Consider the following 27,966-nt stretch of genomic DNA (forward strand, 5'->3'; position numbering starts at 1 on the left):
AGTGATGCGTCATCCATGGTGATGCCTTCCCAGCAGTCAGTGGCTGACCATGATGATTGGACACTGAGGAGGTAACATTAGGCCCCCTGTAACCAACGGTTGGTGGTTGACAGAGGTCATGGACTGACTATCGATAGAACAATGACGTTCCTTGTTTTACTTTGTCTCCATTCCCTCTAAAATTTGCAGTTATTCCATCACATTAAGGCTTCAGCAGTTTCAGTATCTGATCATCTAATCTCACAATAAGTCACGTTAACTCAGATAACGATGTACCGCCATGTGAAACACTCCCACCAGAGACTCATAACGAAGCAACCAATATTATACTACAAATATTCTCAGTAACACTGTGAGGACTTCAGCCATTGAGGAGCACGTTCTACATCTTCTCTTCAGAAGGAGTAGGTAAGAGATCACTCATACTAATTTGGGTTATTATAGGGATTCCTTCCAGATACAGCGCATCTGTCCATGGGTTGAGTCTGGTAGTGTAGCACAGAGTTATCAATGTTAACAAGGCAGAGCTCATATCAAGGATTTTTGTGGATATTGTTGGCGCTGCTGAACAAATGGAAATCCAGACATATTGATGAAAGGGAATGGTGCTTTTAGTCAACGTGTTTCAAAGTCTGTATATGACTTCTTCCTCAGGAAATACCACACACATAAAATGATATGTGTGTGGCATTGTTAGGCGTCAGGATTCTCCCGCTGCACAGGAGGAATCCCAAGCCATGTCTTCTTCGGTCTCCCTTTCAATCTCAGCCACAGAAGATCCTACTCAGCAGAGATGTCAGCCCCAGCTCCTTGCTCAGACTCGAGCTGTGCATCTGGTTACTGCTCCCTCTACAGGTTCTGCTATAGCAGCCAGCATTAGACAGGGGCGAGCAGACGTTCCTGGGACTAAGTCCAGCTTTTGCCATTCTGAGCATGCCCGTGAGGCAATCACTCATTGGTGGTCGGAGGTCACCTGCTCAGGCTCTCAAGTGAGTCCGGATCGGCTCACTAGCAAAGTTCTTGCAGACTGGCATCTATGAAAGGATCTCAAGGCCGTGCACTTGTATAGTCAAAACATGTGATGTGGGTGTATGTGTGGATGTCTCCAGTGCAAGCTCCTAATGATCCCCTACCCTCTGGTTGTGTATGTGAATAGTGTGATTTGAGTTAGTGACAGCACCGAGTTGTGGCATTGCCAGTGTGACGCCGTGCACACAGTGGGTCCAGTCAAACTCTACCCCCGTGTCCTAGGGGCTGAGTTAGTGACTGCACTCGCACCGAATCTGTAGAGACAGCACCGAATTGTGGCATCGCCAGTGCGATGTCGTGCGCATAGTGGGTCTACTCAGACTCTAACCCCCACGTCCTAGGGGCTGAGTTAGCGACCGCACTCGCTCCAAATCTGCTGTGCCCTGTGATAGCTAACAGGGAACAGCATTATTGTATTTAGTGTGCTGTGACTCTGTCGAGCACCAGATTTCACCGCTGTTCACACCGGGTGACATTTAACCCACGTGTATTTGGTGCTATACCACCATATAGTGTCCGCCATTGCTTAGCAGCAGTTTCCATCTCTGCACGGTGGACCCCGGGTTGCAAACTCACCTTTCTATTATATTTTGTTTGGTGCGTTCCGCCAACCCGAACAGGTATTTACTGAGGAAGAAGTCATATACAGTGTTAGAGTTGGCGGATCGCACTAAATATAAATGCGATCGCATCCCGGTGTCCACCATGTGAAGATGTAAAACCGCAGCTAATGAACAATGGTGGAAGCGTGCGGGGTTAAATGTCACACTGTGTGAAACAGAAAGTAATTACCCAGCTCTGTTAGCTTCAAAGAGGGGTAGAAACAGTAAGGCGCATCTAGATGCCACGCTAGTGGAAATGGCGCTATGTGAAATCCCCTGTTACTTCACAGGTGAGTGCTACCCTCTCGGGGGCAAGGGAACAGGTAGTGGACACAGTCACAGTGTATGCACTCACACGAACTCTTCTACAGAGGTGCTGGAATTCTAAAGGCTATATGCCCGCCCTGAGCACACGCAAACAATTCCACACTACTGTACCATAGTGTTCCACACATGCAAGTAACATAAATGATCTTAGTGCACCGACGGGCGCTCCAAAGATCCTTTTATAGATTGTGCCAATCAGACAGGACCTTGCTCACAGGCCAATCTTGAGCCAGTACAGGACCTGAGCAGCTGACGGACAACCACAAATGAGAGGTCGCCTCACGATCATGCTCAGTGGAGTGATTTCTGGACTTAGACCCAGGAACGTCTGCTCGCTGCTGCCTATTGCTAGTTACTATAGCTGTATAGACGAACAGCACGAGTCTGAGCCAGACGCTGAGATCGATGTCTCTGCTGAGCAGGCTCCATTGCGGTCGAAGAAGAATGGGAGACCGCAGAGGGAGACAAGGCTTGAGATCCACCTTGTGCAGTAGGAGAATCCCGGCGCCTAACATACAGGCTTCGAAACGTGTTGAATGAAACCACCATTCCTTTTCATCAATACGTCCGGACTTACAAATTTTTCAGCAGCGCGGACAATATCCACAAAAATCCTTTATATGGTAAATCCTTGAACCATGGATCTGCGGCAGCTGATATTTATATGCTCTACCAAAGGGGCACCAGGTGAGCAGTTTTCTGAATAACAGATTCTTAAATTGATAAAACCCTATGTGCGATCTTCTCTCCCATAGTTTTTTTGTTCAACAAGGCAGAGCAGCAATACCGCAATCGGTGGACAAATGAGGCAATGCTTTATGAAGACAGCAAATTTGTTTTTCTTATGGTAAACAATCCCTTTAATTTGTTAGAATTTCAGGAAGTAAAGATATTAGCAGGGCCTAGAAGAGAAAAAATACATATATTTTTTTTAACCAATTAACATCAATCAAACATGCTCCAATGGCTTTGTAAAGCACAGTGATTCTTTCTTTGGACATGAAGAATCCCAAGCCATGTCTTCTCCCGTGGTCCCCCATTCAGCCTCAACCACAGTGAATGCTGCTGAGCAAAGACATCAGTCTCAGCATCTAGCTCAGATCCAGGGTAACATAGTAACATACATAGTAACATAGTTAGTAAGGCCGAAAAAAGACATTTGTCCATCCAGTTCAGCCTATATTCCATCATAATAAATCCCCAGATCTACGTCCTTCTACAGAACCTAATAATTGTATGATACAATATTGTTCTGCTCCAGGAAGACATCCAGGCCTCTCTTGAACCCCTCGACTGAGTTCGCCATCACCACCTCCTCAGGCAAGCAATTCCAGATTCTCACTGCCCTAACAGTAAAGAATCCTCTTCTATGTTGGTGGAAAAACCTTCTCTCCTCCAGACGCAAAGAATGCCCCCTTGTGCCCGTCACCTTCCTTGGTATAAACAGATCCTCAGCGAGATATTTGTATTGTCCCCTTATATACTTATACATGGTTATTAGATCGCCCCTCAGTCGTCTTTTTTCTAGACTAAATAATCCTAATTTCGCTAATCTATCTGGATATTGTAGTTCTCCCATCCCCTTTATTAATTTTGTTGCCCTCCTTTGTACTCTCTCTAGTTCCATTATATCCTTCCTGAGCACCGGTGCCCAAAACTGGACACAGTACTCCATGTGCGGTCTAACTAGGGATTTGTACAGAGGCAGTATAATGCTCTCATCATGTGTATCCAGACCTCTTTTAATGCACCCCATGATCCTGTTTGCCTTGGCAGCTGCTGCCTGGCACTGGCTGCTCCAGGTAAGTTTATCATTAACTAGGATCCCCAAGTCCTTCTCCCTGTCAGATTTACCCAGTGGTTTCCCATTCAGTGTGTAATGGTGACATTGATCCCTTCTTCCCATGTGTATAACCTTACATTTATCATTGTTAAACCTCATCTGCCACCTTTCAGCCCAAGTTTCCAACTTATCCAGATCCATCTGTAGCAGAATACTATCTTCTCTTGTATTAACTGCTTTACATAGTTTTGTATCATCTGCAAATATCGATATTTTACTGTGTAAACCTTCTACCAGATCATTAATGAATATGTTGAAGAGAACAGGTCCCAATACTGACCCCTGCGGTCCCCACTGGTCACAGCGACCCAGTTAGAGACTATACCATTTATAACCACCCTCTGCTTTCTATCACTAAGCCAGTTACTAACCCATTTACACACATTTTCCCCCAGACCAAGCATTCTCATTTTGTGTACCAACCTCTTGTGCGGCACGGTATCAAACGCTTTGGAAAAATCGAGATATACCACGTCCAATGACTCACCGTGGTCCAGCCTATAGCTTACCTCTTCATAAAAACTGATTAGATTGGTTTGACAGGAGCGATTTCTCATAAACCCATGCTGATATGGAGTTAAACAGTTATTCTCATTGAGATAATCCAGAATAACATCCCTCAGAAACCCTTCAAATATTTTACCAACAATAGAGGTTAGACTTACTGGCCTATAATTTCCAGGTTCACTTTTAGAGCCCTTTTTGAATATTAGCACCACATTTGCTATGCGCCAATCCTGCGGAACAGACCCTGTCGCTATAGAGTCCCTAAAAATAAGAAATAATGGTTTATCTATTAAATTACTTAGTTCTCTTAGTACTCGTGGGTGTATGCCATCCGGACCCGGAGATTTATCTATTTTAATCTTATTTAGCCGGTTTCGCACCTCTTCTTGGGTTAGATTGGTGACCCTTAATATAGGGTTTTCATTGTTTCTTGGGATTTCACCTAGCATTTCATTTTCCACCGTGAATACCGTGGAGAAGAAGGTGTTTAATATGTTAGCTTTTTCCTCGTCATCTACGACCATTCTTTCCTCACTATTTTTTAAGGGGCCTACATTTTCAGTTTTTATTCTTTTACTATTGATATAGTTGAAGAACAGTTTGGGATTAGTTTTACACTCCTTAGCAATGTGCTTCTCTGTTTCCTTTTTGGCAGCTTTAATTAGTTTTTTAGATAAAGTATTTTTCTCCCTATAGTTTTTTAGAGCTTCAATGGTGCCATCCTGCTTTAGTAGTGCAAATGCTTTCTTTTTACTGTTAATTGCCTGTCTTACTTCTTTGTTTAGCCACATTGGGTTTTTCCTATTTCTAGTCCTTTTATTCCCACAAGGTATAAACCGCTTACACTGCCTATTTAGGATGTTCTTAAACATTTCCCATTTATTATCTGTATTCTTATTTCTGAGGATATTGTCCCAGTCTACCAGATTAAGGGCATCTCTAAGCTGGTCAAACTTTGCCTTCCTAAAGTTCAATGTTTTTGTGACTCCCTGACAAGTCCCCCTAGTGAAAGACAGGTGAAACTGCACAATATTGTGGTCGCTATTTCCTAGATGCCCGACCACCTGCAGATTTGTTATTCTGTCAGGTCTATTCGATAGTATTAGGTCTAAAAGTGCTGCTCCTCTGGTTGGATTCTGCACCAATTGTGAAAGATAATTTTTCTTGGTTATTAGCAGAAACCTGTTGCCTTTATGGGTTTCACAGGTTTCTGTTTCCCAGTTAATATCCGGGTAGTTAAAGTCCCCCATAACCAGGACCTCATTATGGGTTGCAGCTTCATCTATCTGCTTTAGAAGTAGACTTTCCATGGTTTCTGTTATATTTGGGGGTTTGTAACAGACCCCAATGAGAATTTTGTTACCATTTTTCCCTCCATGAATTTCGACCCATATGGACTCGACATCCTCATTTCCTTCGCTAATATCCTCCCTTAAAGTGAACTTTAGACAAGACTTTACATAGGGTGTACGCTTGGTTACTGCTGTCTCTCCAGGTTCAGCTATAGCAACTCGCAATACTCAGCGGCGTGCAGTCACTCCTGAGACTAAGTCCAGGTTTCAATCTACTGAGCATGCTGTTGGGTTGACTTCTCGTTCGTGGTCACCTGTCCCATGTTCAGGTCCTGGTCTGGCTCCAGATTGGCCAGTGAGCAAGGTCCTGTCAGACTGACAGAAACTATAATAGGATCTTTGGCGCGCTAGTCGGTGCACTAAGTTCATTTATGTTTGATGTGTTTGAGGAACCTAACGGTAATGTGGACTCAGTTGTATGTGCTCAGGGCAGGCTCAGTGCCTTTAGAATTCCGGCTTCTCCGGAGAGGAGCTTGTGTGGTTGAATTCAGGGCAGGTCCCAGTGCCTTTAGAATTCCGGCACCTCCGGTGAGGAGTTCTGTGAGTGCTTGGAGTCCACTACCGGTTCCCATGCCCCGGTGGGGCTTGCGTACTCCTGTGACGCTAACAGGGTACGTGTTTAGCGCCATATTCTCTCTGCGGCCATGTGCCGATAAACACGGTTTCATAGCAGTTCCTTTTCCGTTGCTGTGTACGATTGGCACAGCCTCGTGCTACTCCACTGAGTGACGGTAACTCAGTGCGAGCCTGTTACGCTAGCTGCAAGTCTCGCCATTGTCTTCTTAGCTGCAGTGTACCATCTCTGCACAGTGAATCCCGGGTGGCGAACGCACTTCATTATTATAATTTAATTAGTGAGTTCCGCCCTCCTTAACAGGCTTCCCATAATTATCTGCCTCTTCCAGCTAAACAAACTTTCTGCAAAATTAGAAGATATTTTGTCTTCCAGAATACAAAATTGGTGTATTTTTTATTGAAGATTAAGAAACACACCCAGAGGTAATCTGTCATTTAATTTTGCTAGATTGGGACAAATAAATTGGTACAAATTGTTGATGAGAAAATATTTTATGCAAATGTTCATGCCAGGCTCTTCAAAATTGCAAAAAGTTGCCTAGAAGGAGGCTTGCACGCCTTGGTCTTGTCAACTTTCTAAAGGTAAAAGGCCGAAAATGACAAATTTTACTGAAAAAAACCGCAGCCAAATTATTGGCTAATTCTAATCTGTACACATATTTAGTAATAATTGTAGAAGGGAAGTGCCCAAAAATGCACACACTGTATACATATACATATATACAGTACAGTATATATATATATATATATATATATATATATAATATGTATTGTGACAGAGTGAGGCTGGTTTCACATTTGCGTTTTTTTGGGTGCGTTTTTGCGGTAAAAAACGCGAAAAAACGCATGTAAACGCATGCAAACGCTGCGTTTTTTTGACGCATGCGTTTTTGCATGTGGTGTAAAAAACGCAGCGTTTTACCGCGTTTACATGCGTTTTTTCATGCGTTTGCGTTTTTTAAACGCATGCTGAGAAATGTGTGACAGCTGCCAATCATTAAAAAAAGTAAAAAACCCACTATAAACAGAAATAGTTAGGGTTAGGAGTAGGGGTAGGGTTAGGGGTAGGGATCATAACCCTAACCCTAAAGAGATCCTAACCCTAACCCTACCCCTAACCCTAACCCTACCCCTAACCCTAAGGGATCCTAACCCTACCCCTAACCCTAACCCTAACCCTACCCCTAACCATAAAGGGGTTAGGGTTAGGGTTAGGGGTAGGGTTAGGGGTATGGTTAGGATCCCTTAGGGTTAGGGTTAGGGGTAGGGTTAGGGTTAGGGGTAGGGTTAGGGTTAGGGGTAGGGTTAGGATCCCTTAGGGTTAGGGGTAGGGGTAGGGTTAGGGTTAGGGGTAGGGTTAGGATCCCTTAGGGTTAGGGTTAGGGGTAGGGTTAGGGTTAGGGTTAGGGGTAGGGTTAGGATCCCTTTATCACCTTTACGTTGGGTGGTGGCATATTAGTGTGTTTTCAGTGTTTTTAATAAAAAAACGCATGCGTTTTTTAACGCAAAAAACGCATGCACCAAAAAACACATGCGTCCCCATTGACTCCAATGCATTTTTTGACACAAAAAAAAACGCATGAAAACGCATGCGTTTTTTTTTGGTCCAAAAAACGCTTCTAAAAATACTACAAGTAGCATTTTAGAAAAAAAAAGCATGCAGTAAAAAAACACATGCGTTGCAAAACGCGACCAAACGCATACACAAAAAAACGCATGCGTTTTCAATGTTAAATATAGGGGAAAAAAACGCATGCGTTTTTTTGAAAAAAAACGCAGCAGACAAAAACGCAAATGTGAAACCAGCCTGACTGGGAAAGTGCTGGAGGGGAGATATGATTCACTACGTTTAATGGCATCAGTGATATAAATCCCAGAGATTTTCCTCTAGCACTCTAAGTGCAGTGAGGGGCTAACAGCTAATTTGTATAATGTGCTGAGCTTTATGTGGACATCCAGAAGAGCGGGTGGGGGATGTCTACCTTATCTCGACCCCAAAGTGTGGTCTGGGGCTTAATTAGCTGGCTTACAGAGGCAGTAGATGTTCAGTGTCTGGAGAAGAAACACTCCTGAGAATTGGTTGTGCTGGAACCAGACTAAACCATGTGTGTTCTACTAACAGTCCTCAGAAGTACTGTGCTTTGTTGTACCATTTTTTTTTTTTTACTTTTTTGCCCAGAGGGCTGTGTTTGTTTTAGTACACCTTGGTTTATGCGGCCTATAATAAACCAAAGAAAATTATTAAAGAGACAGTGTTCCCGTGTCTACCTCCATGTACAGCCAAGTGAGTCAAATTACCACAGGTGGTGTTAGAAGTGCAGGAAGCGCTCTCAGAAAACACGTGTGACGGTTACAAGGGGTACAACCTTGTGAAGGAGGCTACAAGCCAGCGTACGGCATCAGGCAAAATGGAGGACCTGCTTAAACATCTGGTACAAGCGGAGCAGCAAAAGCACCAACAGAATCAGCGCAATTACAGCAGCAACAGATGGCGCAACAAGAGACCATCTTATACAACAACTGCAAAAGCAGCACCAGTAGCAGATGAAGTTGCTCGCAGAGGCGGTTTGTGGAAGGCCGGCAGAACCTCCCCCAAGTCCAGATGACAAGAAATACGTCCAGAAGGCTTTAAGATGAGCGATGCAAAAAATAACCCCAGGTGATGATGTGGAAGCATTTCTGACTGTGTTTGAGTGAGTAGCAGAGCCCCCTATCTAACTGGCGAACTCCAAAATGCTTATTATAATCTGGCATTACAGGATGCTCAGGAGTATGTCAAATTAAAAACTGAAATTTTGACACTCGCGAATGTGATTATGTCGGTCAGGGCACAAAGGGTTCCACTGGGCATATTATGGTGGCAGACCGCCTCTATCCCAAATGTTTGACTTACTGCATCTTGTACAAAATGGTTGCAGCAAAATCCTCCACTCCAGCCCAGATGGTTAAGCGGGTTATCAAGGACAGATTCGTTCACTTACTTCCTAGACTGGTGCAGACCTGGGTTACGCATGGATATCTCCGGAACTCAGATGAACTGGTGCATCAGCTGACTGTTGGTGATAGAGTTTCTCTACGGAGACCAGCCTTGCAGGTGGCAGCCAATTCTGGTGTTTGGAGTCCTGTTGCTGTGCTTTCTGTGGTGTGGAGCTTGGCAGTGGTGTATGGAAGCTAAGTGCTGAGTTTATTATTATTATTTACTCCTTGTCCCTTTTGTGTTTGTCACTATCCCCAGTGTGGTACCATCTGCATTGGTAAGGCTGATGCCCCTTGCCAGCCAGTGCACTAGCAAGGGCAGTGTGAGGTGACAGTGAGGGATGAGGTTCCTGACGTCGGTGGGGGGAAGGACCCACTTAGGGTGTTAGGGGAGAGCAGGGTCAGGCTTAGGTTTGAGCAGGAGGTGACCATTCCTTCATTTTCCCTCTTGAGAGGGCCTTCCTCCCCCTTTTCCATCCCATTGTATGTTTGTTGTGCTGTCCGTTGACCGCCCCCCCGTTGGGTCGTGTCACATAGTGACAATAACATAAGGAGCAGATAACATTAAGGAATCACTAAGTAGATATTAATTGTTAGCAGTTAAAATCGACATTAATGATTAATATTAGACCTCAATAAAAGGTGCAAGTAAGTCCCTTCTTTAATAGCTATATTTTAGAGAGAATTAGTTCTCCCCTTTTACATAATATTATTTTCTCAAGCAGCCAGTGATGCCATAAGTGAGGTAACCATGGAGTGCTTTCCAAATCACCTGGATTGTCATGGGACATGTATGGATTATCATTAGATAGGTGAGGTATGTTTTTTTTTGTCTTTTACAGGTGACATGGGCTTCAATGGATTAGTCATAAAGGTGAGTATAATGACTTTTTATTTGTATTTCAAAGAAAAATGTCAGTGTCATTATTTCAATTATAGTACTTTATTCTGGGTGATTTTTTTTCACAAACTTACTGTGGGATTAGAAATGGGGTTGTCTTATAGATGCCTCTGCATTACAAATCCCTGGACTTGATTGCAAATAACAAGGCTGACGTCAACCCCCAAACCTATTACCCCACTTGCCACCACATCAGGGTATGTGCAAAGAGCTGGGCAAAGCACCAGAATTCGTGCATCTGATGGATGCGCGTTTTCTGGGGCAGCTGCGGGCTGCTATTTTTAGGCTGGGGATCCAATATCCATGGCCTCTTCTCAATCTGAGAATACCAGCCCGAGCTATTTGCTTTAGTTTGGCTGGTTGTCAAAAATGGGGAAGACCTTATGCTGTTTTTTTAAAACTATTTATTTAAAAAATTTTAAAAAAATGTGTGGACACCTGTATTCCTGATAACCAACCACGATAAAGCGGACAGCTGGGAACTGCAGCCCACTGCTGTCTGTTTTGCTTGTACTGGTTATCAAAAATACAAGAGACCCCACGTTATATTTTTTTATTTATCTATTTATAGCACAGGTGCCGGCTGATTAATACTGCCATCAATAACAGCGGGTATATTGTGATGAGAGTAGAATTCTCCCCAGGCGACGTCTGTCAGAGCTGCTGGCTCACATGCTGTGACACAGATGACATCATGGGAAACAGCTGATATTCGGGATGCTTAACCCGATCAGTAACACAGACTTCTTGGAGAAGTCTGTGTTTGACGTCTGTGCCCAAACATTGGGTTTTTGTTATGGACCCCAAACTTTAGTGTTTGGGTTCGCCCATCACTTATGGTAAGAGCTAAAATAGCTTTCTATACACACATTATTGATTGCTAACAAAGGGAACAATAGACATAAAAACAAAAATGCTGGACTGGTCGATTAATAAAGCGACACAATGATTACATACCGTATATACTCGAGTATAAGCCGAGATTTTCAGCCCAAATTTTTGGGCTGAAAGTGCCCCTCTCAGCTTATACTAGAGTCATAGTGGGCGGCAGGGTCGGCGGGTGAGGGGGAGAGGGCGCTGAGGCATACTCACCTAGTCCTGGCGCTCCTGACGCTGCCCCTGCCTGTCACACTGTCTCCGGGTGCCGCAGCTCTTCCTGTCAGCGGTCACGTGGGACCGCTCATTAGAGAAATGAATATGGACTCCACTCCCATAGGGGTGGGGCCACATATTCATTCCTCTGAGCGGTGCCAGTGACCGCTGACAGGAAGAGCTGCGGCACCCGGAGACAGTGTGACAGGCAGGGGCAGCGTCAGGAGCGCCAGGACTAGGTGAGTATTTTATATTCACCTGTCCGCGTTCCACACGCCGGGCGCCGCTCCATCTTCCTGGCGCCGCTCTGTCTTCCCGGCGTCTCTGCGCTCTGACTGTGCAGGTCAGAGGGCGCGATGACGCATATAGTGTGCGCGCCGCCCTCTGCCTGATCAGTCAGTGCGGAGAGACGCCGGGACCGGACGCCGGAACGAGACGCCGGGAGCTGCAATCAAGAGAGGTGAGTATGGCTTTTTTTTTTTTTTATTATTGCAGCAGCAACAGCAATGGCAGAGCTTTATAAGGAGCATATATGGGGCAAGAATGAACGGTGCACAGCTTTATAAGGAGCATATATGGGGCAATAATGAACGGTGCAGAGCACTATACGGCACAGATATGGGGCAATAATGAACGGTGCAGAGCACTATATGGCACAGCTATGGGGCAATAATGAACTGTGCAGAGCACTATATGGCACAGCTATGGGGCAATAATGAACTGTGCAGAGCACTATATGGCACAGCTATTGGGCAATAATGAACAGTGCAGAGCACTATATGGCACAGCTATGGGGCAATAATGAACGGTGCAGAGCACTATATGGCACAGCTATGGGGCCATAATGAACGGTGCACAGCTTTATAAGGAGCATATATGGGGCAAGAATGAACGGTGCACAGCTTTATAAGGAGCATATATGGGGCAATAATGAACGGTGCACAGCTTTATAAGGAGCATATATGGGGCAATAATGAACGGTGCAGAGCACTATATGGCACAGATATGGGGCAATAATGATCGGTGCAGAGCACTATATGGCACAGCTATGGGGCCATAATGAACGGTGCAGAGCACTATATGGCACAGCTATGGGGCCATAATGAACGGTGCAGAGCTCTATATGGCACAGCTATGGGGCCATAATGAACGGTGCAGAGCACTATATGGCACGGTATGGAGCATCTATTTTTACTTTTGACATTTACCAGTAGCTGCTGCATTTTCCACCCTAGGCTTATACTCGAGCCAATAAGTTTTCCCAGTTTTTTGTGGCAAAATTAGGGGGGTCGGCTTATACTCGGGTCGGCTTATACTCGAGTATATACGGTAATATTCTGTTGTACTATTACGTTATTTTTTTGTAGGTGAATCCCCAGAATGGACACTGAGGATGATAATCTGACTTTATCTAATACAACTCTGAACTACAATAACCGGTAGGTTTATTTTCCTATTTCTTTATTTCTCATGAGACATCAGTGCAGACTTCATACACATCAATATCTGATCCTCCAACCCCAATTACATCAATATTCATGGGGATAAATCATCTTTACCTGTAGCATGATTACTCACACCAAAATTTTGAAAACCCATCAAACTAGTCAGTGTCCTCCGTCAGGCGTCAATGCATTTATTTATTAGGAACATACAATGGCACAGGGCAGGATTTTTTTTTCAAGCTAAAGATCCTATAAAATACAGCAGATATGAACAGAACACACAGAAAAACAAGTCTGACACATCTGGATATGTCCTTCCTTACTAAAGTTCTTTAGATGTTCTCTTTTTAAGGGTTGTCTGGTCAAAATAAAAGCGGCAGAGACCTGTCAATCACCTGCAGTTGCACAGAGAAAATCCATCCGGGGCAGCACCAGACTAGTCTTGTATCTGACTATGATCTTGTAACTTTACGTTCTCGGACTATCTCGGGATAGTTTTGAACAAAAAAAATATACCTGTCTGTAATCGTGCTTTTGCTCTCACGAAATTGAGAGCTCTCACAAAATTAGAATTTCATCAAAAAGTTAACTCAATTGTTCTAGTACCATTATTTTGCTTCTCCTGTTAAGGTGTTATCAACTTGTCCTGCAGTGATGATGAGCTGTACTGTACATGTGCACATGACCGCTGCAGCCAATCAGTGGCCTCAGTAGTGCTGTCTACATTCAGGCACGAGGCTTCTGAGGTCCCTGATTGGCTGTAAAGGTCATGTGCACATGTAGATTGCAGCGTGTCATCATTGCATGACAAGTACTTAATACCCCAAACAGAGCAACAAAGTGATGGCACCGCTAGAGCACCAGGTAAATTTCCAGGTAGGTGGAACAAAAAAATAGGTTGTGGCTGTGCTGTGGATTGCAGCCTGTCAGGGGTTTACTGATAATATTTTATTAGGCCCATTGCTAACTTCATAGTAAGTTTCGAAATAAACACACATAAAGAATAAAATCTTTTTTTTTTTTAAATAAAACTCAACACCCTGTTTTACACATTTACTAAAAAAAAAAACACACACACACTTATACTCACCTTTACACCTAATCCATTGAAGCCAATGTCCCCCGTAAAAATTTAAAAATAATAAACTATATCTCTCACCTGTCCAAAGTGAAGATAACCCATACTGTCCCATGTCATAATCCATCTGTGCGATTTGTGGTCTTCAAAATGAATGGTGGCATGATACGACCGTTCAGATTGAAGACCAGGAGACAATGAGCTAATGTTAGCAGGTTCCTCAACTCCAAGAACTCTGAGATCCCCTCAGTTCACCATGAGAAAATTATCAAGGAGCTTGCGCTGAGCTCAATGATGTCCCCACAGTTCACCGTGAGAATTTTCTCACGTTGATAGCAGATGAGCATTTCTGCTACACATAGCAGGACTGAAGCAATGATATGTGCATCACTGGCGACTAGATAAACGCAGCTTCATGTCTCCTATGGAAACTATTGAAGCTTGGAAAAATTAAAAAATTATATTTTTACAAATATAAAAATAAATAAAGAAACATAAGTTCAAATCCCCAAATCACCCCCCTTTTGCCTTCTGGTATCGCCGCATCCAGAAATACCCGATCTATCAAAATATAAGAAGAATTTATCAGATTGGTAAATGGCGTAAAGAGAAAAAAAAATTAAAACAACAAAACTACGTATTTTGGTCACCGCAATATTGCAATAAATTGTAATAACAAGCTATCAAACCATCATACCTAGCTCAAAATGGTATAAATAAAAATGTCAGCAAAAAAAGAACACTCATCCAGCCCCAGATCCCGAAAAATTGAGACATTACAGGTATCAGAAAATGGCACAATTTTTTTTATTTCTTACAGACTGTCAGACTAGTTAACACCTTTTGTAAACATCTTGAATAAAATACATTAAAAAAGGGCAAAAAATTATGAATTTTCAGCACACCACTGAACAAAAAGTGCATTAACCTTTTTATGACCCAAGACTATTTGCACGTTAATGGCCAGCCCAAATTTGACAATTCTGACCACTGTCACTTTATGATGTAATAACTCTGGAATGCTTCAATGGGTCCCACTGATTCTGACACCGTTTTTTGTTATCACTTCATGATAGTGGTAAAATTTCATTGATTTGACTTGCGTATATTTGTGGAAAAAAGCGAAATTTAGAAAAATTGTTGAAATTTTCAATCTTTGAATTCTTATGACTAGGGTTGAGCGAAACGGGTCGGCCATTTTCAGAAGTCGCCGACCTTTGGCAAAGTCGGGTTTCATGAAGCCCGACCCGATCCCTGTGTGGGGTCGGCCATGAGGTCGGCGATCTTCGCGCAAAAGTCGCGTTTCATTCCGATACCGCAAGTATCGGATATCGGCCGATATTTGCGTTATCGGAATCCATATTTATGTGTAAAATAAAGAATAAAAATAAAAAATAGGGATATACTCACCCTCGGACGCGCCCTGGTACTAACCGCTGTAACCGGCAGCTTCCATTCCTAAGAATGAGCGCGTGAAGGACCTTCAATGACGTCGCGGCTTGTGATTGGTCGCGTGAGCGTTCACATGAGCGGTCACGCGACCAATCACAAGCCGCGATGTCATCGAAGGTCCTTCACGCGCTCATTCTTAGGAAGGAAGGCTGCCGTTTAGTACCAGGGCGCGTCCGAGGGTGAGTATATCCCTATTTTTTATTTTTATTCTTTATTTTACACATAAATATGGATCCCAGTGCCTGAAGGAGAGTTTCCTCTCCTTCAGACGCTGGGAACCATTAGTATCCCATTGCACTGCATTGGGTTTCGTGTTTCGTCCGACCCCGACTTTTTAATAGGATCGGCCGATTTCACTCGGCCCGACTTTTGAGAAAGTCGGGTTTCGTGAAACCCGACCCGACCCTAAAAAAGCAAAAGTCGCTCAACCCTACTTATGACTTTAAATCAGAGAGATGTTACTAGAGATGAGCGGTTTTCGAGTTGAACTGTTCGCCTATTTCAAATTCGAGCTGCTTTGGGCGGTGTTCGAGTCGTTCGACGAACTCGAACAATTTGCTTAAAATTCGTCTGTTCGAGTTCCTGTTCGATAACTGTTCGTTCACCAAAAGCCTTACTTGATTTGCACATTAAAACTGTTTATCATTGTTAATAGACTGTTTCAGTGTATAGTGGGCGGGGGATAGATCTGTGCTGAAATTATGCCGATCCCCATTTTTTTTTCTTTCCCGCATTTACAGTGGGGCAGTGCAGTCTCTCAGCCTATCAGCAGTGAGCACACACACAGAAATGTGCATGTGATGCACACAAGCAAGGGCATGTGTCATTGGCTGGGTATGTCACATGTCCTTGCCCTATAAGAACCAGCCATTTGCCAAGTCGCCACCATTTTCTCACTGCTGCAGCTTAGTGTTTGATGGCACCGCTGCTGCTGTGAGCGCTATACAGTCTAAGGCCGGAGTCACACTACAGCGAGATACGGCCGAGTCTCGCAGGTTAAAACCAAGCTCTGGCATCGGCACTCCGGAGCGGAGCGTGCGGCTCCATGTATTGCTGTGCGGCCGCACGCTCCACTACAGAGTGCCGATTCTAGAGCTTGGTTTTAACCTGCGAGACTCGGCCGTATCTCGCTATGTGTGATCCCGGCCTAAGAGTGTTTTTTTGGAGTGAATTTTCAGAGAGATAGGTTTAGGGATTCGGGACTAGTTGTAATATCAGCCTTTTTCAGGGTAGGTTACAGCAGTTCATAGCACTGTTTGCCAGGCAGGTCTGTGCCAGTGCTGTGCAAGTGTTTGTCACAGCATTTGATGTAATCTAGCTCAGCCAATCCTTTTGGGCTAAACAACCACAGAAAATTGAAGTATACTACCGCAGATTAATCCATAAAAGCATCATTTTATTTCAAATGTTTTAAAAAGAAAACACTATAGTACAAACAATAAAGATATAAATACAGAGATATCTGAATACAAGGAAAGGGTGCACCACAACACCCACTATCACATCACAAAGGAGGGATGAAGGAAATAAATCCAAAGGAGGGTGCTAGTCAGTCCCTGTAAATACTTATTGGGATCTAAGGTGCCAGTGCTCAATATCCCTCAGGGCATTACAGACTTCTATTAATGCTGCATATAAGTATCAGGAAAAAACTCCCATGATCTAGTGACCTATCGTCCCCATATATGCAGCTAAACTCCTCCACATGTAACAGTCTTACCCTTCTCCGTCTCCATAGATAATAAAACACGCCCCAACGCGCGTTTCGCCCTCGGCTTCCTCGGGGGGCCCGCGTGGTCATTGTCTGGTAGTCATCTGAGTAGCCCGCCTGTAAAGCTAGCTACCCCGCCTGTGTATCTAAATTTTTACTGCATCTAACCCAGTAAATAGTTTTGTGCCTAGGAGCAGTGTCTGCACGTCAGCGGAGTAGCCCGCCTGTGAAGCTAACTACACCGCCTGTGTATCTAAATTTTTTCTGCATCTAACCCAGTAAATCCTTTTGGGCCTAGTACCACAGTTTGGCCACTCAGTACTGCTCGGTTTTCATCCATCGGTTGTTGTGCCAACAACTACAGATACAGAGTTGCCAATTAGTTAAGCACTAAAATGAGTGGCAAAATGCCTGCTGCTGGTGGACATTGTCTCCTGTCAGTGTGTCACTGAGGGTCCTATAGAGCAGTGACATCACCCGATGTCACTGTTCTATAGGGGAGATCGTCGTGGGACACTCATTATTAATTGGACTACGGCGGACAGGTAGCATACGGTTTATTATTTTACATTTTTGCAGGCGCTGAAGTACGGTAAGTATCGTTAAATGAAGAATATTAAAATACTTTTTTGTAATGTGTGCGTGTTTTATTAACCCTTTATTACTATTCGATCAATAATGGATAGGTGTCTTATTGACGCCTCTCCGTTATTAACCCGGCTTAATGTCACTTTACAATAGCAAGGTGACATTAACCCCTTATTACCCCATATCCCACCGCTACACGGGAGTGGGAAGAGAGGGGCTAAGTGCTGGAATTGGCACATCTTACAGATGCGCCATTTCTGGGGCGGCTGCGGACTGGTATTTGTAGCCGGGGGGGGGGGGGGCGCCAATATCCATGGCCCCTCTCTAGGCTATGAATATCAGCCAACATAGGGGGACCCCACGTCATATTTTAATAGCCAGTAAAGGCTATGCAGACAGCTGCGGGCTGATATTCATAGCAGGCTACAAATATTGGCCCCCGACCGTCGGCTTTCCCCCTCTGGCGCAGAAAATTGCGCGGGAGCCCACACCGTTTTTTTCCGTTTTCTTGTTGTTTTTTTAAATTCAACACTCATAAAGGCTTTCACACTTGCGTCGGTACGGGTCCGCCGCTATGCATCGGGCCGACATACCGACGCACGTTGTGAAATTTGTGCACGACGTGGGCAGCGGATGAGTTTTTCAACGCATCCGCTGCCCATTCTAAAGTCTGAGGAGGAGGGGGCAGAGTTTCAGCCGCGCATGCGCGGTAGAAAATGGCGGACACGACGGACAAAAAAACATTCACTTGAACGTTTTTTCGTGCCAATGGTCCGCCAAAACACGACATGTAGTTTTTGGTGCAGGTTTTGATGCTGGTGTTTGGTGCGGTTTTTTATGCAGTTTTTGTTGCAGTTTTTGATGCTATTTTTGATGCAGTTTTGATGCAGTTTTTGATGCAGTTTTCGTTCCATTTTTTGCGCGGTTTTGATGCAGTTTTTGGAAATAAATAAATAAATGGAAAATGTGCATGATTTGAATGGAAGCATGCATGAAAAAACGGATTCAGAGGCCGGATTCATCATTTCACATCTCAGTTTCATCCGTTTTTTGCTTGATCCGTCGCTGTGCGTTTTTTCGCCGGACAGAAAAACCATTCCTCTGTATGTGTTTTCCGTCCGGCGGAAACAGCTTTATTGCAAAAAACGGACAAAACTTGTGGCCATCAGGCGCAATCCGGTGCTAATGCAACTCTATGAGAAAAAAACAGATCTGAGGGAAAAAACGGTGCCGGCGAAAAAAAACGGATCTGGGGGGAAAACAGATCCGGTGAAAAAAAACGGATCCGGCAGAAAAAAACTGATCCGGCGGAAAAGAACAGATCTGGCGGTTAAAAAATGGATCTGGTGGAAAAACGGATCCGGTGGAAAAAAAACGGAACCGGCGGAAAAAAACGGATGAAACGTGTGGCCATCAGGCGCCATCCGGCGCTAATACCACTCTATGAGAAAAAACGGATCCGGCGGAAAATAACAGATCCGGCGGAAAAAAACCAGATCCAGTGGAAAAAAACAGATGAAACGTGTGGCCATCAGGCGCAATCCGGTGCTAATACAACTCTATGAGAAAAAACATATCTGTCGGAAAAAATCAGATCCGGCGTAAAAAACGGATCCGGTGGAAAAAAAACGGATCCGGCGGAAAAAAAACGGATCCGGCGGAAAAAAAACCTGGATCCGGCGGAAAAAAACAGATCCGGCGGATAAGAACGATCCGGTGGAAAAAACCGGATCCGGTGGAAAAAAACAGATCCGGCAGAAAAAAAGGATCCGTTTTTTCCAAAACTCGCCGGATTGTGCCTGACTGCAAAAACCTGATGTGTGAAAGCAGCTAGATATATGGATAGATACATCTATGCATCTTTAGATATATCTATTTATAAATATATCTGTAGATAGATATATCCATAGATATATAATAGAAAGGCCGATGTTTCTAAGGTTACTTTCACAATTGCATTTTTAGCAATCCGTCGCAATCTGTCGTTTTGGGAAAAAATGGATCCTGCAAATGTGCTCGCAGGAAGCGTTTGTTACCTTTAAACTTGTATTAGCGACGGATCGTGATGGATGGTCACACGTCACGTCCGTCGTGCAACGGATCCGTCGTGTTTTGGCGGATCATTGGCACGAAAAAACATTGAAGTGAACTTTTTTGTCCGTCGCGTCCGCCATTTTCTACCGCGCATGCGTGGCCGAAACTCCGCCCTCTCCTCTTCGGACTTCAGAATGGCAGCAGATGCATTTAAAAACTGCATCCGCTGCCCAAGTCGTGCACAAATTTCATAACATGCGTCAGAACGTCGGCCAGACGCATAGCGACGGACCCGTACCAACGCAAGTGTACAAGAGGCCTTAATGAGCGTTGAATTTAAAAAAACAAGAAAAAAACAGTGTGGGCTCCCGCACAATTTTCTGTGCCAGAGGGGGAAAGCCGACCGCCGGGGGCTAATATTTGTAGCCTGCAATGAATATCAGCCCGCAGTTGTCTGCGTAGCCTTTACTGGCTATTAAAATAAGGGGACCGAAAAAAAAATGACGTGGGGTCCCCCTATATTTTATAGCCAGAAACGCTGCGCAGACAGCTGCAGGCTGATATTCATAGCCTAGAGAGGGGCCATGGATATTGGCCCCCCCGGCTAGAAATACCATGCCATAAGTCAGACTAGGGACTTTTTTTTTACAGTGGCGGAGGAATACCTTCCTCCCATCATTGTGTTTCTGGGGCCCCTGGAGAGCGGTTGCATTATCTGATGCTGCTGTTCTCCACGGGAGATCGTCGTGGGACCCTCGTGGATTTCTGCGGACAGGGAGTATATTGGTTGTTTGTTTTTTTCTTATTTTTTACAGATGACACTGGCTTCGGGGATCAAAATGACAAGTAATGGTGAGTATGTAATCTATGTTTAATGTACTGTATGTCTATATGTATGTCATGTATGTAATGTATGAATGTACTGTATGTAGTATGTATGTAGTATGTATGTAGTATGTATGTATGTATGTAGTATGTATGTAGTATGTATGTATGTATGTATGTAGTATGTATGTATGTAGTATTATTACTATTTATTGTTATAGCGCCATTTGTTCCATGGCGCTTTACATGTAAGGAGGGGTATACATAATAAAAACAAGTACAATAATCTTGAACAATACAATTCATAACTGATACAGGAGGAGAGAGGACCCTGCCCGCGAGGGCTCACAATCTACAAGGGATGGGTGAGAATACAGTAGGTGAGGGTAGAGCTGGTCATGCAGTGGTTTGGTCGATCGGTGGTTACTGCAAGTTGTAGGCTTGTCGGAAGAGGTGGGTCTTCAGGTTCTTTTTGAAGGTTTCGATGGTAGGCGAGAGTCTGATGTGTTGTGGTAGAAGGTTCCAGAGTAGGGGTGATACGTGAGAGAAATCTTGTATACGATTGTGGGAAGAGGCGATAAGAGGGGAGTAGAGAAGCAGATCTTGTGAGGATCGGAAGTTGCATGTAGGTAAGTACCGGGAGACAAGGTCACAGATGTATGGAGGAGACAGGTTGTGGATGGCTTTGTATGTTATGGTTAGGGTTTTGTAGTGGAGTCTCTAGGCAATGGGGAACCAGTGAAGGGATTGACAGAGGGGAGAGGCCGGGGAATAGCGGGGGGACAGGTGGATTAGTCGGGCAGCAGAGTTTAGAATAGATTGGAGGGGTGCGAGAGTGTTAGAGGGGAGGCCACAGAGCAGGAGGTTGCAGTAGTCAAGGCGAGAGATAATGAGGGCATGGACTAGGGTTTTTGCAGATTCTTGGTTGAGGAATGTACGGATTTGTGAAATATTTTTGAGTTGAAGTCAGCAGGAAGTGGAAAGGGCTTGGATATGTGGTTTGAAGGAGAGATCAGCATCAAGGATTACCCGGAGGCAGCGAGCTTGTGGGACTGGGGAGAGTGGGCAGCCATTTACTGTAATGGATAGGTTAGTTCGGGGGGTCGCGTGAGATGGGGGAAAGATGATGAATTCTGTTTTGTCCATGTTAAATTTTAGAAATCTAGCGGAGAAGAAGGATGAAATAGTGGACAGTCACTGAGGGATTCTGGTTAGTAGGGAGGTGATATCTGGTCCAGAGATGTAGATCTGTGTGTCATCAGCATAGAGGTGATACTGAAAGCCATGAGATTCTATGAGCTGTCCCAGGCCAAAGGTGTAAATGGAGAAGAGCAGGGGCCCACGGACTGAACCTTGTGTGTATGTATGTAGCATGTATGTAGTATGCATGTAGTATGTAGTATGTATGTATGTATGCAGTATGTATGCAGTATGTATGTAAGTAGTATGTATGTAGTATGTATGTATTATGTATGTTGTATGCATTATGTACGTAGTATGTGTGTAGTATGTATGTATGTAGTATGTATGTAGTATGTATGTATGTAGTATGTATATAGTATGTATGTGTTGTGAATTCTGCTTTTGGGCTCCATCCGGTGGTTGTAGATGGTAATGCAGTTGTGCCTGGACTGCAGGATTGGACAGGTGTATCTGCTAATTGCAGAGCTGACTGGGGTATTTAGCTTTGCAGGACTTATTAGTCCCTGCCAGTTGTCAATGTTCTATTGCCAGTAATGGTTCTCTGCCTGGTCTCTCCTGCCTGCTGCCATTTCAGCTAAAGATAAGTGTCTTATTCTTTTTCTTAGGCTCACAGGCTGTGTGTCTATTTTTCAGTGCTGTTCATAGTTTCTATTTTGTTCCAGCTTCGACTGTCCTGTTGTTTTTTCAGTCTGGTTGGATTTGCTGGAGTTGCAGATATACTCTCCACACCTTTAGTTAGGTGATGGAGTTTTTGTATTTTTCTGCGGTGGATATTTTGTAGATTTTGTGCTGACCGCTCAGTATCCTGTACTATACTTTCCTATCTAGGTAGAAGTGGCCTCCTTTGCTAAATCTGTTTTCTGCCTGCGTGTGTCTTTTCCTCTCCTACTCACCGTCATTATTTGTGGGGGGCTGCCTATACTTTGGGGGTCTACTCTGAGGCAAGTCAGTTTTCCTATTTTCCATCTTTAGGGAAATTTAGTCCTCCGGCTGTGTCGAGGTGTCTAGGTCTGATAGGTACACCTCACGGCTACTTCTAGTGTCTGTGATAAGTTCAGGGTTAGCGGCCTGTATAGTTACCACTACTCCAGCGAAGGTCTTTTCATGTTGTTCCAAGGCAGCCTGATCATAACAATGTATGTATGTAGTATGTATGTAGTATGTATGTTGTATGCAGTATGTACGTAGTATGTATGTAGTATGTATGTAGTATGTATGTAGTATGTATGTAGTATGTATATAGTATGTATGTAATTTGTATGTAGTATGTATGTAGTATGTATATATGTAGTATGTATGTAGTATGTATGGAGTTTTTTTTTTTCATTCAACACATTAGACGGATGATGGGACTGTCCCATCATTGGCTAATGTGTCAATCACTGTCAGTGTAGCAGGCATTGTCCAATGGGACTTGTAGTCCCATCGGACGATGCCTGCACACACGCAGAGAGCCCCAGCACACACGCACAAAGGCACGACAGCCCGCACAGAGGCACGGCAGCCCACACAGAGGCACGGCAGCCCGCACAGAGCCACGGCAGCCCGCACAGAGCCACGGCAGCCCGCACAGAGCCACGGCAGCCCGCAGAGAGCCCCGCAGCCCGCACAGAGCCCCGCCACACAAGCACAGAGCCCCGACACACACGCACAGAGTCCCTCGGTCATGCACAGACACCGCCCGCACAGACACCGCCTGCACACACACACAAGCAGTCTCCGCCCATGTACCACCCATGCACCACCCACGCACCGCCCACACTCCATTATAGTCCATAATTGCACTATAGGAACTTCCGATTCCGATTTCCGATATCGCAAAAATATCGGAACTCGGTATCAGAATTCCGATACAGCGAATATCGTCCGATACCCGATATTTGTAGTATCGGAATGCTCAACACTAATGGTCATATGTATTGCAGATTAGTCTTATTACAATACCCACCTTTTCTTACAGGAATTTCAAAAGGTTCCTAGGGTTTTTCAGGGCAAATAAAGTCAAAACGACAATAGAGTTCAATGACCTCCTGTTCTCAAATGGAGAGATATTATGGTGTGATCTCTAGTACTACAGTGTGATCCAACTTTTATGTCAGCCATGTACTCCCTCCAGACATGGTGGAAATATATGAAACAAATCCCTCATTTATAGAACGTATACCCTATCTTGTCTTCTCAGGTCTCCTGATGATGATTATTACAATCTGTATAATAAAATTACACAGAAGACGGTTATGACCTTATACAGTATTGTTTTTGCTCTCGGGATTATCGGTAATGGATTAGTCATCTGGATTGCCGGATTCAGGATGAAGAAGACAATCAGTGCCGTGTGGTTCCTGAACCTGGCCATCGCGGACTTCCTGTGCTGCGCGACTCTGCCTTTGAGAATTGCTAACTGGGATATATTTTCCATAAGTTTTGCATATTGCGTTTTGAACATGTTTCTGTTTAATCTAAACATGAGCGCCAGCGTTCTTCTCCTGACGGCCATGAGTATTGACCGCTGGGTCTCCGTCATGTGGCCATTTTGGGCCAAAGTTCACAGAACTTGTAAACTGGTGAGAATCAGTGCAGCCATCATTTGGGGTCTGAGCTTAATTGTGGCTTGTTTAGTGTTTTACGTGTATGGAATGTATGTAGGTGGTATCGATGAATGGTGTTTTTTTCCATTGTTTATAAATCATTATAGCTTTCAGCTTTATCAGCCAATTCAGTTGATCAGATTAGTCATAATGTTTGTGTTCCCTTTTCTCATCATCTTCACCAGTTATGTCACCATTTTCTGCAAACTTAGAAAAGGTAAGAGATCTCAGAGATCCTCCAGGATCATCACCGCTGTTATATTGTGTTTCTTCATCTGCTGGTTTCCATATTACATCTGGCCATTAACAGCCCGGGATAAACTGCATGACTTTCAATATTATATAGTACACACTGTTGCTATAATTCTGGCTTGTCTTAACAGTTGCATCAATCCAATCATTTATGTATTTATGGTACCGGATATCCAACAAGGTTTCTTCAGATCCATTCCCTCACGACTAGAAAGAGCCTTCGGTGACCATCCCAATGACCTGTGCCGAGAACGAGAAGATACCGGAAATACTCGCTCTACTTCTCTGTAATATATTCCTGTTATCTATTGTATGTGAAACCTCTTAACTCCTTGGAGACTTGATTTTATTTATTTATTTTTTGCTTTCGTTCCTTTTTACTCTCATTCCGAGCCAGAACATTTTAATTTTCCATCAACACAGCCCGTTGAGTGATTTTTGCACGAAGAGTTTTATGTTTGAAAGACGCTCTTCATTTTACCATCTAATGTGCTGAAGAATGGGTGGAAAAGTAGAGGCGAATGGTGAAAATAAAAATGCGATTCCACCATATTTCTCATTCATTCTTTGAGGAGTAAAACTGATCTCAACAACCAAGCATGATCTCCCTGGTCATTGCAATTATGGCAAGTAGAGATGAGCGGATTGATCTGCGGAGGATCGAATGTGAATCCAATTGTCTGAAACTCAAGTTTTCACGTGAATTTGAAATACTATTAGCGAATCACAAAAAAAGAAACTTGTTTAGCCCCATTTCCCACACTACTTAAGCATCAGAGAGTTGGATAATGTATTTTAACGTGGACATGTGGACCTTACCGTAACGCCCTGGAGCTGTGACATCTAGCTGATTTGTATAGCTTGGACAGATGTGGTTGGTACCGGGGCCATCACAGATCAACAATACCCAATGGAACACAGTTTGTACAGTAAAGTCGTTTTCTACTTCGAAAGTCACTGAGTAAATCTTAGCCCTTATGGTCAACAGGGTTTTCGCTCTCCCCTCAATTTGACAGAAATGTTGCGAGGGGTTAGGAATTAACAGTAAAGCAGAAATACGGCGCTCACCAAACCGTGGTGAAAAATCATATTTATCAACTGTGGGATTCCCAAGGGGAACGGTAACAGTGACCGTGTTATTCTTTCTAATAGAATTACATTTTTTCTCAATAAAAGATTTTTCAGCACAGTTTGGTGAGTGCCAAATTTTCCTGTTATTTTTTAATTTTTTATGTTTAGTCATTCTATTGTTTTTTTTAATAACTTCTTGTAAGTTTGAATTCTGTTCTAATTTTTGTAGACCCATCCCTTTTTCTGCTTAAGGTTACGTTCTTACGTTGCGTTTTTGTAGCTTTTTTAATGCAAATTTTAAGTTGTCTTTTACAATAACAGCAAAGTGTATGAGATTTCAGAAATCTCTTGCCCACACATTTTTTTTTTCCAAAGTTGATGCATTTTTGCAAACTGTAGCACTTTATTGGAGCATTTTTTGATCCATAGGAAACAATGGGTAAGTGCAAAAATGCAACGAAAAAGGCAAGTATCAGTTTTTGCTGCAAAAACGTAAAGTCAAATCATGTATTTTTGGGGCCAGTAAACTTTTACCAACATACACAAGAGACAACAAAAACGCAGCAATAAAACACAGTAAAACTTACTTTTTGTAAGCAGTGTCTTTTTGCCTTTTTGAAAAAAACACAGCAAAAATGCAACGTGTGAACATAGTCTAAAGAGGAACTAATTTTTTTTTAATTCCAGTCTGAAATTTATAATGGTACTATTTTTGGGGCACATAAAACGTTTTGATCATTTTTTTATCACATTATTTATGGGACGTGTAGTGACCCAAAAATTGGAATATTGCCATTTGCATTTATTTTTTTATTTTTTGTCTTTTACTTTACAGGTTAAACATTTTTATTTATTCATAAATCAGACTTTAACTGCTTTCTAAAATGAAACATGCTGTGGGGTGCAGGTAGATTGCAATGGCAGTCGTGTGCCCATTGAATGCCCCCATTGCCCACTTGGAGAATACTCTGAAGCTACAGGTGGCATTTTCACATTATTAAGTGATAAGATAATCACAGGTTCAAGTCCACCAAAGGGGCTAAAAATTAAAGGAAAAAAAAAGTTTTTAAAAATTTTGAATTAGCCACACTTTTCCCTCAATAAAATCAAAATTCTTTTTTTTTTTTAATTACCATATTTCCTATCGTGTCTGTAAATAATTAAATCTAAAACATACTGACCCATACTGTAAAAGCCTTAAGAATTAATAAAATTGAATTTTTATGATTGTCTTCTATTAGGCACTATAATGCCACCAAAGTATTGTAATAAAAAACAAGAAGATGATGCTCTGTAGACATGACATTGGCGGAAGCCACAGAGTCGACGGCAGCAGCGGTCTATTACTGCTTTGCGCCGGCAGAGATCGGCACTGATCACAACCGGCAGGTAGTTAGCAACTATCTGCCTGTTGTCTGGCATGTGCCCAACCTACATTTTTTGCCCACTTCCCTGCCGTAACAAAACTTGTTACATCATATTTTGCACTGTGAATTGTATTCAAGCATATCTCCATAGATGTATAACGTTCTTAGTAGAGATGCGTGAATTTTTCAGTATCCGGCTCGGATTACGATTGCCGTATTTGCAATATTTGCAAGGGGCGATCCTTGCAGTGGTACACAGAATGGGTAAGCATTGATCTACTTTTACAACCTTTAAAATGTTCTCTATGTTGAGTTCTCATCATCCGGGTAATATTATATTAAAGGCAACCTTAAAGGGTGTTTCTGGGAGCCTCATATGGGACTAGTATTGATTATATTATGCTTCAATGCTAAGTGATATGGCTTGATATGCTACCACTGTTTTATATGGAGCATTGATGGATTCTCTTTGAGATCCTCACATGGTATGATATGTACTTTTTAGAATAATTTTCAATAAACTTTATTGATTTTATATTGTTTTTGTTGTAGTGGTCTGTGGGTACTAGTTCCATAGCATAAATTTGTGGTGGATGAAGTCTTCTGGTGTGAAACAGCAGTGGTAGGCCATACATCATGGCCCATAAAAAGGCTATTGGAACCAACAGACCAAAAGAAAAGTAGCAGGATAAGTTTTTACGTTGCTATTATTCCATGCAATGTTGCATCTTTTTGAGAATTTTTTTTTACTATAAATAAGAGCGGACGACATCGATGATGTAATGGTTATTCCTAACAAAATGGCAGCCACAATATTTCTTTTTCTTTTTATTTTATAAAAAGCAGACATGTGACTGCATTCGTCTTCCCTACAAAGTGTGCATGTCAACGAATAGGAGCAGGTCGTAAAGTGCAATACGCTCCTTCCTTTTCTAATTTTGAATTGCCAAAAAGTCTCTAAAATACTTTGCACAACTGATTCTGCACTTGTTTCCAAAACCTGTGTGTTTTGTCTTGTGCTGCTCTGGAGGTAACATTAGGTCCCTCTGTAACCAGGTGGTTGGTGGTTGACATAGGTCATGGACAAACTGACTATCAATGGAAGGATGGCGTTCCTTGTTCTTGTTTCACTTTGTCTCCATTCCCT

At 43.2% G+C, this 27,966-nt stretch overlaps 1 protein-coding gene across 1 annotated transcript; it reads left to right on the forward strand.

The window, feature by feature from the left end:
- The first annotated feature begins 354 nt into the window (after nt 1-354).
- LOC138650919 (C3a anaphylatoxin chemotactic receptor-like) lies at nt 355-27,896 on the forward strand. The gene is made up of 3 exons (XM_069740796.1): nt 355-408; nt 12,573-12,644; nt 23,724-27,896. The coding sequence occupies exons 2-3, from the start codon at nt 12,586-12,588 to the stop codon at nt 24,670-24,672; spliced, it is 1,008 nt and encodes a 335-aa protein (XP_069596897.1). The 5' UTR covers nt 355-408; nt 12,573-12,585; the 3' UTR covers nt 24,673-27,896.
- The last annotated feature ends 70 nt before the right edge of the window (nt 27,897-27,966 follow it).

Source organism: Ranitomeya imitator, chromosome 10 (assembly GCF_032444005.1).
Source record: "Ranitomeya imitator isolate aRanImi1 chromosome 10, aRanImi1.pri, whole genome shotgun sequence".
Classification (NCBI taxonomy): Eukaryota; Metazoa; Chordata; class Amphibia; order Anura; family Dendrobatidae; genus Ranitomeya; species Ranitomeya imitator.

What these genes read in the sequence shown, in the direction of transcription:
- LOC138650919 (XM_069740796.1), top strand. Translation starts at nt 12,586, where the DNA reads ATGGACACTGAGGATGATAATCTGACTTTATCTAATACAACTCTGAAC. An exon ending in ACTCTGAACTACAATAACCG is followed by an intron (nt 12,645 to 23,723) that starts GTAGGTTTATTT and finishes TTGTCTTCTCAG; the next exon opens with GTCTCCTGATGATGATTATT.